General features: G+C 34.0%; 1 protein-coding gene across 15 annotated transcripts in view; it reads right to left on the bottom strand.

Moving 5' to 3' along the window:
• Rbcn-3B (WD repeat-containing protein Rbcn-3B) overlaps positions 1-13,606 on the bottom strand; it is a 108,089-nt gene that overhangs the window by 82,674 nt on the left and 11,809 nt on the right. For 9 of the 15 annotated variants that reach the window (XM_067116614.1, XM_067116622.1, XM_067116613.1 and 6 more), the window contains exon 8: positions 6,852-6,875. The exons of the other annotated variants lie outside the window; for them this stretch is intronic. In XM_067116614.1, coding sequence (XP_066972715.1) covers positions 6,852-6,875 — 24 coding nt within the window. The remainder of the gene's footprint in view (positions 1-6,851; positions 6,876-13,606) is intronic. 15 annotated transcript variants of the gene reach the window in all.

Below are 13,606 nucleotides of genomic sequence, written 5' to 3'. Positions count from 1 at the left end.
GTCATATGTATTAAGACAAGATGTAAACCGCAATCTTTATGCCCAATATTATACCTCACTGCTTACTTCTGGCAAACATTTATTACTTGCTACAAATTTTATCTCATCAATATTCTTTTCCATTATGCTACCTGGAATTTCTTAACTCCTGAAACTGAACAAGTTTTAATCCTAATTCGATTCATCTGCAATTAAGAAAAAAATGACTCAAGAAATCCTTCCCTCTCCTCCATGAATAATTCAAGTTTTTCCCACCACCATTTCTACTTCCATCATGCTACAACCTGCACATACAACACACAACACAAAATAAGAACGAAACTAGAAGTTAGAAATATATTAAATGAATTTCATAGTGCACTGCATATGTACCTAATTTTCTAATTTGTTCATGACACTTACCTGCCAGATATATATATAGCTGTATTTCTCCGAAATCCAGCTATATATATATCTGCCAGGTAAGTATGAACAAACTTTATTTTATCATTAAAATATCATATTTTTTCTACAATAGAAAAGACTGTCAAGGTAAATATAATACATAACAAATGCCATTCATAATAATACCAGCTATAACAAGAGATGGATTTTATTGAAAACCCTAAATACCAACGGATAATAAAGCAAAGAGCATAAAGGACGAAATTCAAAATGTCCATTGTAAAAGGAAAAGAAACATCAACTGACCTACAGAATAAACACGTTCCTATCATTGAAGCAGCCAGCTGCTGTCCCTTACTTTTGAAACTGTTTTCTAGAGAAATACTGAACAAGCTATATTACTGTAAAAAACTGCTTTACTTTATAAAATACATTCAAATATCAAGCAATCATATATACAAAATACCATCTTCAGACAAGTTAAGAAAATTGTATTAACACTTCTAAGTTCTTTAATGCTGAAAGTTATGACTGTCAAAAATAGCTAAGCAACATGAAGGGAAATCACTGTGCTCATAATATTGTCAGTCTAAATCAGTACCATCCATATATGAAAAAGAACTTGTAGGGCAAGACCATACAAGTCTCGATCATAAGACTATTTTCAAATTTAGTTGCTTCACAATAAATCCATTATTTTTAATAACCCAAATTTTTGGTCAAAGATTTTCCCAAATGCTAAATTTCTTGTAAATGAAGACAATAACTGACTGGTAGATGGACACATATGCTCTCGGATCCCTGGGTTTCTCACATTTAATTGCTACAAATATATCTACAGAGGACCAAGGACTCCATGGAAGGAGCTTCAAGCTTTGCTATTTCTGTTAGACATGTTAATAAGCAAGTCAATAGGAGCACTATTCCATACTGGCATAAACAAGTAATTTTAAAGGAATACAGTAATGTTACAGACGGCAAAGCGGCACAGGTCAAGGTTCCTGTCCATAAAATTTGTTCTTTCTACTCCTTTACTTTTTAACAGTTATATTTTTGCTAATTCACTTTTAGCTGCTGGTGTGTAAAAGCACCAAACATAATTCCCAAGATTTTACCTTAGGAATATGACAGTTCTTCGCTGGGTGAGCGGGTTCCGTTCTCAGCTACCACTCTGTTGGTCGCGAGTTCGAATCTCCGACCGGCCAGTGAAGAACAAGAGGAATTTGTTTCTGGTGACAGAAATTCATTTCTCGCTATAATGTGGTTCGGATTCCACAATAAGCTGTAGGTCCCGTTGCTAGGTAACCAATTGGTTCTTAGCCACGTAAAAATAAATCTAATCCTTCGGGCCAGCCCTAGGAGAGCTGTTAATCAGCTCAGTGGTCTGGTTAAACTAAAATATACTTAACTTAGGAATATGACTTAGAGGTGGCAGGATTCTTATTCACCTGGTCCTATGGTATTATGCAGCCAAGTAGTCCCTGCTTTGGATGAAGTCCCAAACCTGTGATTCATCATCAGCTTCACCCTGACGTTTCAATAATTTTCCCTGTACAGCTTCCTTCAAGACAGAATCTCTTAAGTCATGAATAAGTGTTGTTTTATACTATCTTAGTGTATAAACCAAAAGGTAAACATAGCAACTCAATTTTACAAATTACAAACCTCAAAATACACCTCCCTCTTTACTTTTAAAACCAGAGACTGCTATTATTGTATTAACTCCCAAGATCTCTACAACTGCTCCTAACTCTTTACCAGTTAATTCTGGGGTATTTAGCAGCTTGGTCCTTCCCACCTTAATTATGATTGAGACTGTTATAAGTTAGGGTTTTTATGTAATAAAAAAGTAATTTTTCATATGTACTCACAATAGTGTTCCCAACACCCAACTCCATCTTTTCTAATAGTTAGTTGGTCAGACTACATGAAAAGTGACCAAACTGGCTGTGAGACACTCATGGATCGGAGGACCACATGTGCACCTACCTGTCTACTCCCGTTTTCTTTAACAAAAAGTGAAGTATAATTCATTGAACAGAAAAGTGGGACATTATGAGTAATTGGTTTGTGTGATAAAATTGATTTATGGTTGAACTGAGTCACTATTTTGGTCCTTCTATATGACAGTATACTGGGTCACTATTTTGGTCCTTCTATATGGCAGTGACTGCTTTATGCAACATACCATACCCTGGAAAACAAGGCTGTTTTAAAGTGTTTACTTAAACCAGCAAGGAAAAAATCAAAAGGATACAATGACTTCATCATATGACCGAACCAGATTACATAAGATATACGTACTAAAAGAATACTACATTTTAATCATAAATGTTTGCCTTTATAGTATATAACACATCTGTAGAATATTAGCATACTTTACAACAAATTGCCTTTTGACTTTCATATGCAACATCAAGTGTATACATGTATTGTTTAGTATTATAGAGTGTTTAAACTTATTATACAAAATCACATACAAAATTAGAAACTAAAACAAGTGTTGTTCATCCCTTTGCACATAAAAGCACACTCTGAAACACAAAAAAGATTATACATAAGGCTTCTTTCTGTAATACAAGTTGACAAGAAACACAAAGCACACTGATTCTTTAGAACAGAAAGTACAACCAACACCATAAAAATACAATCAACTTTCCACTGGTATATTAACAAAAACATGCCAGAAACAGATAATATAAAGTTTATCTAAAAGAATCTGTATGAGGAGTAAAGATATTTCAACATATGAACTAGAATGTCCAATGTATTAACTAAATGTCAAGAACATGTAAAAAACAAGAACTGAAAACTTTGAAGAAAACTGAAGTCATTACAAGATAAAACACCTGAAGTTTACAAAGAAACATTTGAAAAAATACCAAGAATTCCACGAAGATATCTTAACCAAGAGACAGGATACACTCAAGGTTTCTCTACCATGTTTATATCCTAAAATAAGACATTGACGAATTTCCTATAAATAATACAAAAAGCATTATGTGTCATTGGTGGCCTCATATCCATATGCAAGTACAGTAAACATTTTTACCAGAACCTTGAGAAAACTTAATAAACCTTGAGAAAACTTAATAAAAATTATCTCAGTGATTAAAATATCCTCACATGTTGAAAATATACAATTTTGATGAACTGATGTTAAATACATATACTGTACTGTGAAGACTATGACACCTAGAAATACAAAACCACTGATATAAGAAATTATTAAAGCCAACTTCAAAAGTGTACAGTATGCATAATCTACGCAAGTTTTTGTATTGTCAGAAACAAAGACTTTCTAGATGGGACATAGCAATGAACCCCAGGAATCAATTTTAACTACTGTTTCTCATGATATGCATACATAATTCATGAATTTATAATTTTCATGTATAACAATTAAGAAATGTATGTCCAATTACAAGGGGTGAATTTTCAAGGAGGCTTTATTGGACTTGAATTATAAAGTACAGGCAGTCCCCGGTTTACGACGGTTCCGGCTTACGGCGTTCCGAGGTTACGACGCTTTTCAAATATATTCATCAGAAATTATTTCCCGGCTTAAGACGCATGTTCCGGGGTTACGACACGTCGTATGCCGATCCGACGGAAGAAATATGGCCCCAAAACGGCAGATTAATCATAATTTGAAGATTTTTTTTATGTAAAACTCAATAATAATGCAGTTTACATCGTTTTCAATGCACCCAGAGCATTAAAAGTAAGGTTTTCTTATGATTTTTGACGATTTTCCGGCTTACGACGATTTTCGGGTTACGACGCGGCGCAAGAACGGAACCCCCGTCATAAACCGGGGACCGCCTGTACCAGCTCACCATAAGGAGGGAATTCAGTACCATGGAAAAATGATGAGCATTAACTTATCTTCCTCTTTCTCATCTACACAACATGAGTAATGTGTGGGCTAAGATACTTAAAAAATAATAAATAAATAAAACGAGTTGTTCTGGAAGCACTAAATGTTGCTCCCAATTCACGACAAAAAGAAGATAAATTGAAGAAGTCATTAATAGAAATTAAAAAAGTATGAAGTACATACTATGAGGCAGAGCACTGCAGGAGACCCAGGAATCAGCTTGCCTGTATGCAGGGTTAATGGATGACTACCATTTTTTCCTTAACTTGGCACGAAATGTCAAGGATTTCACTGAGAGATTTCACTGATCACAAAATGAGGCTATTATAAGTGATTGGTTTGCATGAAAAAAAATTCTTCAAAAGATATTTTTTCAGTTTTGCAAAAAATAAGATCATCATCTTCATAAACAAAAGGCTTAACACTTTAATATAAATTAAAATGTGTTTGTTCTGTAGTAAGACACTAATGTGCAATACACTAATTGCTTATAATGTACTGAAGATTCCTTAAATAATGTATATATCTTGTGATTCCAGACAAGAAAGATGTAAAGTTACATAAATCATCTCTCTATCCTCATAGATAATTAAAATTTGTTTTTCAAAAATACAGAAACTATGGCTTGTTCAAAAATTTTATCTAAACAGAAACTAAATTGTACCAATAAAGTACTATACGGTACTAATATAAGATATATACTAACTACTTATATGTATCTAATATCTCTTCAAGATATGCTGGCCTAAGGGATCAGCTGTGCTTCTCATAATAATAATTTTGTCATATTACTTTCGAGATTTGGTGTATTGTATTTTGCATTGATAATATTTACTATTATTATTGTTCCCACTATTATTATTAAAAAATACTCACAGTAGCATGAGTCTTGAAATGGAGAAATAAATCTACAGTTATGTATGGGTACAAATATATTTAAAAATAAATCTATACGGATATGGAGAGCTTTTGGCAATCTGTTCAATTTCCCTTTACAATCGAATAGCTTCCCAAAAGCTCTCTGTATAGATTTTTAAAAAATATATTTGTATTTTTTTAAAATATATTTGTACCCATACATAACATTATTGTTTTATTATTATATTATTATTATTATTATTATTATTATTATTATTATTATTATTATTATTATTATTATTATATTATTATTATTAATATAGAATTAACCCTACCTGTTCATTTCTGTTTTACTTCGTAAAAGGACTAGAATACTCAATGGCAATGGAACATTGTTCAATTAAGTCACAAGCCAAGCAAAACCATAATAGAGTGTCACAACACAAATCCTTTTAAAATGAAATTAGAAAAATCAGAGAGTAACAGCAAACCAAGCTCTGATTACATTTTGAAAACATTACTATAAAAATAACATTACTGTACTGTACTTAACTTCTCATAAAATTCTATTAACCTAAAAGCAAGTAATACAATGAAAATACTGTAACTTACTTTATTTTACCACATTAATTTTCTGAAACATGGTACTTGAAAGTTGGCACAAATAGTTATAGCAAAAAAGGTAAATGACATAACTTTGTAAGTTTTACATTTACTTTTCTACTATCCTCAACTTTCTCTCGATAATGGCCATTCCAGATAGAATTCCGGATACAAGGCCTTCGAGTATATCCAATAATCCATGGCCAACCACCCCAAAAAGCTGTTAAGCTGTTAGCGAAATCGCATAAGCAAAAAACATAAGAATTTAACATCCCTGAAGACAAAATTTCACTCTTTGTAAGACAATTTCAATGATAGAAAAAGCCATTCAGAAATCTCAAGCAATTTCACTGCCATGATTTAAAAATTAGCTGGGCAAAAATATTTTTGCTACTTTTGTGACAGAGACTTCTTTCAGCCTGATATACAGTATTTCCAAATACCACCACCTCATGAGGTGTAAGCTTAAGCTTTCAATCTGAAAAAGTAGAGATCAGTAAGCTTAATTTCTTTAATACAGCTACATAATTAGCTATGCATTAGTAATACCTGATGACTACAAAATAAACCAGACAGATGATGTTATAAAAGAGAGTACTTTGTATGTATCACGACTTCAGAGAAAAGTAAAATAGAAAGACCAATAAATCAAAAACACAATGGTAGATTCTAAGGACACATAATACCCATTGCTGTACTGCTATCTGAGGAGGTCAATCAAATAGTTTGCAGGAAATGAATGGGAAAACTTCAATTTTCTGGAAAATCTTCTGCGAGAGAGAATATGTAATTAAAAAACATATCAGTGGTTTTTGCAGTCTTCACAAAGCATAAAAGAAAGTGGTTATTTCCAAATGCATTTAATACAATGGCCAGATGACTCAATGAAAAACACACTATGATATTTTATGAGAACAGATTCTTATTAATATATTTTACGAGAATGAAACCAAATTACTATATCTTAAAGGAATGCATGCTTGTATTTAACTCAGCTGCCAGAAGGAAGTTTTATGTTAGCATGCAGTGCAATAACCAAGAACAACAGTTAATAACTGCAGATCTGGAACAAAAAGCAAGCGAAATCACATCCAAAACAACTTGAAACTTGTGCATCACTACTAACCTAACTGCTTTGCCCCTCAATAACCTGCAAAAGGATATGGTGAGGTGTGGGTTAACAGACAAGCATTGTTGCATAACGGTGAACTAACCAAAGCATGATAACTTAAAAAAAAAGAAACTCCATAAGGGAAAAATTATACTGTACTTATATTTCTCTATTAACTTGCAATCATCATACATACACAGCTGCTTGCATTATATTAACTTTCATTATCATGCCATAAAACTTTTAGTCTAATTAAATATTATTAACTGTTGAACTTTTGTTCTTTAACTACCACAGCCTAAAACTTGGATTTGCATTTAAAAAAAACTGTGAAAGGCAACATCTTCATTGCAAAAGCTGACTGGAATAAATTTGACTGTATGTAAAGTAAATTATGTAGCTGATTTGTACTAACTATATTTATTACTACACATTCAGAACAGCCCACCAAAACATGAAAAACATCTGATTATCACTAAGATAAAGTATGAGTAGTAATTACACAAATCAACATAATTATGGTGTATAACAGAACATTAAATGTAAGCCTTGAATTATGTAGTCCTTGACAACAACTCAGTAAGCATTTTGAAGTGACAAACACTTATGTGCACACTGACTGCAATTCTTTTTATTTTATACAACAAAGTAAAACAGCACCACAGCACTTTACTTCTAAGGTAATGAGTAACTGCAAGCAAATGTCCATAATCATTTGTGGAAATTTTTTTACTCCAAACATTTTCAGAACTTGCACTGTATATGTGCCAATTACTACCTTTCCAATAAAAAGTTCATTTTCATCCTAAATTGTAATACTGAATCCAGCACTTTCAAAGTCCTATTTGTCAATATTTGTGAAAAGCAAAATCCCTTCATTAAGTGAAGAACTTTGAGTCCAGTATTTTACGAAGAAATTATGAATGGAAAAGAACTTTAGAACAAAATATCAATTACTCTTCAACTTTTAGTTCCAAGTGCTGCAGCAGGAAATTTGTCATAAGAAAAAAGGAAAAGAAACAAGTGATGTAGCTACAAAACTCACTTAGAAACAGATAAATAGACAAATGACACCCATATACCAAAAACAAAAGATCAACTTCTCTTATCTAACAGTACTATTTTATTTACCACATCTCATTCAGAAAACTTAATATATTCCATCACCCATTCATTCCAAATTTTAGTCAATGAATGCTTTAATTTTCATTCTTTCACATCAGTTACATTAGTTCTTATCTTTACAATAAAGACAGCAGCCTCTTCCTGTAATTTGATATATCTTTATAAGACAAATGCTTTCTATAGACAACTGCCTTCCTCATAGCTATGAGAACACTTACGTCCATTTACACAGTCCATGTGCATTTTGCAGAATCCTTGCAATTCATCTCCCAATTCTAAATATTAATTTTTCAGCTGGTTTTGCATTTCAGTATTATCCACCAAATATTTTCCCTATGTCAACTAATCTTGTAAACTCAAACATCTATTCTTTGCCTTTAATAAACATTTCTCTTATTCCACTGAGTTCTTATTTGACATTTGAGAATCACTATGAGATTCCAATCTGATGCAAGGTCAATGATTATACAAGTATGTATTGCTGTACAATAAGCCACATAAAAGTAAATAAAGCATATTATACTATTACAAACTGATTAGAAATTGATTTTAATCTAAGGGACTAAATGAAAAAACATCCATGAAAAACTACAAGCTATTTTTATTGAAAACATTTATAGTACCGAGAAACTCTACTTCTTGCAAAAATCAACCCATAAAACTGCACTATAGAGTTATAATTACTATGAAAGAAAAACTTCATGAGTAAACAAAGAATGCGGATGACTGGGGAAAATACAGGAACATTATTATTCACTAATATTATCCATGTAACTTAACCCTTAATGGACGGGAATCCTCAGGATATGAGTATCTATAACAGGTTTTGGGTGATGGACGGGAATTCTCATTAGAGTACAGGCAATCCCCGGGTTACAACAGGTTTGGCTTAAGACATTTCGAGCTTACGATGCTTTTCAAATACATTCATCATAAGTTATTTCCCAGTTTACGACAGATGTTCCAGGGTTATGATGCTGACGATGCCAATCTGACAGAAGAAATATGGCTCCAAAACAGCAGAATAATTAAAATTTGGAGGTTTTTTCACGTAAAACTCAATAAAGATGCAGGTTACATTATTTTCAAAACACCCAAAGGATGAAAAGTATGGTTTTCTAAGGTTTTTTACAATTTCGACGATGTCTTGGCTTACAATGGTTTTGGTCTTACGACACGGCATAGGAGCGGAACCACCATCGTAAACCAGGGACTGCCTGTATTAGTATTAGGCGCCATACGATTTGGCTGTATCGAGCGGGAAGGAGTTTCCATCACTTCAATGGCCCATAAATGACTGGTGGCAACTTTAGACTTAGCTCAGCTCAGTCAATGGGTATCTCAGGGAGATCAGTATTGTTCTTGACTTGATGGGGGATGTCTTGCTCCTCTCTCCCATTACATCTTTCTATTTATTTGCTCATAAATATACCCAGGGATTGCTGTTAATGCATCTCCTGATCTTAGTAAATTTACGTAAATATATTACAACAAATATACTCAGAATCTGTTACTGATTTTAGTTCTTATCTGTTATGATACTGTGTGAGCTGTAATTATAATTTTACAAAATAAAAAATAAATTATTAGAAAAAGTATATATAACTTGGTATGTTTTGTAAAAGAGGCCCCACACAGGGTTGTAAATAGTCACTTTCAACTTCCTGTGGAGGATAGGGAAAATTTTTTTAAATTTTTTTTCTTACACCATGTGCATTTGCATATCTTCTGCTTTCCACTGATGTGCTTTTTTTCCTTAAATTGACCAACCTTAAAGTTTGCCAGGTCTGGGGGTTTGCATGATACTGTATATAATTACCCCGTCTCTTAAGGGGTAATGTCTAATATATATATTAAAAAAGCATTTAATCACATATACAGTGATGTAAAATAAATACAGGAGCTACTTCTACAAGTCTTGAATTTATTTTTACCAAAAGAAATATTAAAAATAATTTTATTATGAACCCAATTTTCACTACCTTGATTTCATGACTTTCGACTGCAAAGATTACCTAATGTACTTTTGTTTCATAACAACCCAAGTACATAATCATACAATGACTTATTTCTAAGAATGAAGAAATAACCCGTCACACCTACTATCAGTCAAGACTGATGTCTGGTCTTAAGCCACCAGATATCCTCTCAACAATGAAGAGCCTGAAAAATCCCAATGCATCCTTTACCAGCATGGTCCTCACCTCTGCCAACACAGCCAGAGCTATGGGCCATTCTGTGATCTGATAGCAAGTCTGAGAGGTATAGCAGTCCTTGAAGGACAGTCTGTACCTGTTCCAAAGAAATGAGGCTATTCAGGGCTTCACTGTAGATTCCATCACCTTGCCAGGTGCCATAACAAGCATCCCTCTCCCTCCCTTCTTCGCCCAACATGATTTTCTGGCTGGGGTCTGACAGGCATGTCAAAAGGGCTAGGAAGACTTCTGATGTTTCCCTGAAGAGGAAGATCATTGAACACCTGACTGTGATTTGAAACTCAGCCCTCTTCCCAACCTCAATGTCAATGGCATCTTACAAGACACGACATAGTGGTAAGAGTATCCTAAGTGTAAGGACACCTTTTGCCACTGCTACATCATCCTTGCTCTTTGGACAGAACTAGGAATTTGTTAACCCACTCTGCAAGGTTAAACTGCTCTCCATTGCAACCTGGTGCAGGAAAAGACAAAAATGGCATCAAATCTCAATACCTTTCCTCTCATTACCAACAGTCTCCAAAACTTTTGCCTTTTCCTCCTCAGAGGGCATTCCAAAGAAGGAAAAATCTGTCAAAGCATTCAACAATAAGTCAAGCAACAGTGATGCCCACAGGGAAACCATGGCAATTGCCTCCAAGGCTCCTACTTCAGCAAAATAGAAAGAAAACTTTTCAACACAAAGTAAGTGTGCATGCCTAAGATCATTCTAAACTATTGCCAGGAACTGGATCAGTTAAAAAATTTAAGCGCAAATTCCTGCCACCATATCTGCAAAGATGTACAATAAGTACATAATGAGTCTGGGTCAGATCTCCTCTCCAAAGAAGTCTGGGCAGACAACTAGCTATGAGCAAGCTTGTGGAACAAGTCTTCATCCATCCTCCCAGAAAATTAGTCCTAGAAGCAGGAGCAGCGTCCACTGCCCCTCTTCAGAGAAGTGATGCCCTTGGGAAGTCCAGCAAGATTTGTCACAGGGATAAAAGTTCCAAGCCCACTTTATGTTCCTCCAATGCTTTAAGAACTAAGAAGAAGAGGGTGAGAAGGTTGAACAGAAAGAAGTAAAACTCAAAGACAAACAAGTAAAAAATGTGCCAAAGTTTCTTTGGCGCAATCGAATTTTCTGTACAGCCGCTACAGCATATAACCAAGGCCACCAAAAATAGATCTATCTTTCGCTGGTCTCGGTATAATGTTGTATGAGCCGCAGACCATGACTCTTTAACCACTACCCGGTGGTGGCCTATCCTATATTGTTGCCAGAAGCACAATTATGGCTAAATTAACCTTAAATGAAATAAAAATTACTGAGGCTAGAGGGCTGCAATTTGTTATGTTTGATGATTGGAGGGTGGATGATCAACATACCAATTTGTAGCCCTCTAGCCTCTGTAGTTTTTAAGATCTCGGGGTGGACAGAAAAAGTGCGGACAGAAAAAAGTGCGGACAAAATAAAGTTCAGATGGACAGACAAAGCCACAATAGTTTTCTTTTATAGAAAACTAACCATACTTATGCTTCCTGCCCTACTAAACCCATCACTCAGTCCTGCCACTATAGCTGAGAATGTCGTCTCCAAGGCAAAGTTCTGAAGATACAATACAATCAAAGAGTCACAGTAATAGGAACAGGACCAGCAACTGCAGTGGAAGGGTTCATATTCATAAGACGACCAAAGACCATCTTGAAATGAGTAATTTAACTCAATAACATAAGGTAACTAACTTTGGGACAGGCTGTAGGACTGTCAGACTATGGAAAACACAGAACTACATGATACAGCACTATATACTAATTAATAAGATGCAACAGAAACATGGGCACTGACAGAGAAATAAGTAGAAATTTTGAAAAATGAAACTATGAAATACTAATATTCATAGCCAGAGTGAGTGGAGAGATCTAATGTATTTCTAATGAAGAAGTTAGATGTGGTTTCCAGTGACTAGAAAACAGAACATGTGAAAAGAAGGATAAGAAGAATGCGGAACAGTTAGTCAGGAAAATATTAGATATGGAAGTACTGCACAATAACCAGTAGGAAAGGTCCGGAAATCATGGAAAAGGGGCACAGATTAAGACCTAGACCAGATGGGAATTCAGTCAACTGACAAGACATAAGATTAAACAAATTTATTTCACGTTTAACCCCATAACATGGAAATCTGGTGAGGATTATTATTTTTAATATCTTTAGACTGCATATTTTACTTTATTCTTGACTGTCAATGGCCATAGCCATTGCAATTTCAGTCTGATAAAAATTAATGTTCTTGCTATGTGGTTTTTCTCATCAAATTGGGTAAAATTTGTGTTGCTAATCTTTATCTAAATACAGCAAGTTACTGGCTCTGGTCTGCCATCCTGATTATTAATCATTACTGATATCCTTCAAGCTGCAGATTTAACACTTACAATGTAAAGAACATGCAAACACTAGTTAAAAAGTAATGTACAATCACATTTAAATGACCACTTAACTCTGGGGATTCTAAGAAAACTGATGTTCTAAAATAACGCTGTGATTTGATTCATTGTCATAATAATCTAACTTAATAACTTACTACAAGTAAATATCCTCAACTATGCCTTATAAAGTTTATTATATTATCATATAAGATGTTTTGTTTATCTGAACAACAGAACTCCTTTGGTAACAAGTGAAGAGGTCTGGCACTCACATAGAGAAAAGTTCCTGTATATTCATAAAATATACTTCATAAGGACTTAAGTTTAAAATATTTTGGGCAACATACTTGGTACTGCTGAAGTTCACTCATATCTTAGTCTGGCTTTGGTTTGCCTACGCAAGTTTTTTTTTATAAACCACGACATTTGTCATTTGTCTCTCTCATAAACCAAGCCATTTGTCATTCATCAACTTTATAAAGTACAGTGCATGGTATTCACATGTCACAGAGTTCATTCACGGAGACAAATCAGGCATAAACTACAGCTCATGTGAACATAAAACAAACACGAGCTATTCACGTAACATGATGAACTTTTAGTCTTCCGGAAAGTTTCCATAACAGTTAGTTAAGGAAAGTACTATCCCATCCCTATTGTTACTTTCACATTTGCAGCTCATGAAGGTAATTTTACTAATGGTCCATTTTTTCTATATTCTACAACATAACTGAAAACACTCTTCCTTCCAATGGACAAGAAGATACTAACTGCTCAGGACAATTATTTAAATTTTTTTTTCTCCTTCGACCTATAAAGCTTGGACAGTATACCTGTACTTGGTAATTATAAAAAATATTTTCATTAGAAAGCTACACCAACTGGTCACCAAGGTTTAAAAGAAATCAGTAACTAATTGTCATGAACATGGCAATTCCCAAAAATTGTAATGAATTTTTTTTATGGAGGTACTATACTACTAAATCAAATCCCTGAATTCTATGTACCAGCATTCCATTT

Source organism: Macrobrachium rosenbergii, chromosome 14, assembly GCF_040412425.1.
Source record: "Macrobrachium rosenbergii isolate ZJJX-2024 chromosome 14, ASM4041242v1, whole genome shotgun sequence".
Classification (NCBI taxonomy): Eukaryota; Metazoa; Arthropoda; class Malacostraca; order Decapoda; family Palaemonidae; genus Macrobrachium; species Macrobrachium rosenbergii.
Note: the sequence above shows the minus strand (reverse complement) of the source record. Positions and strands in the feature narration are given on the sequence as shown.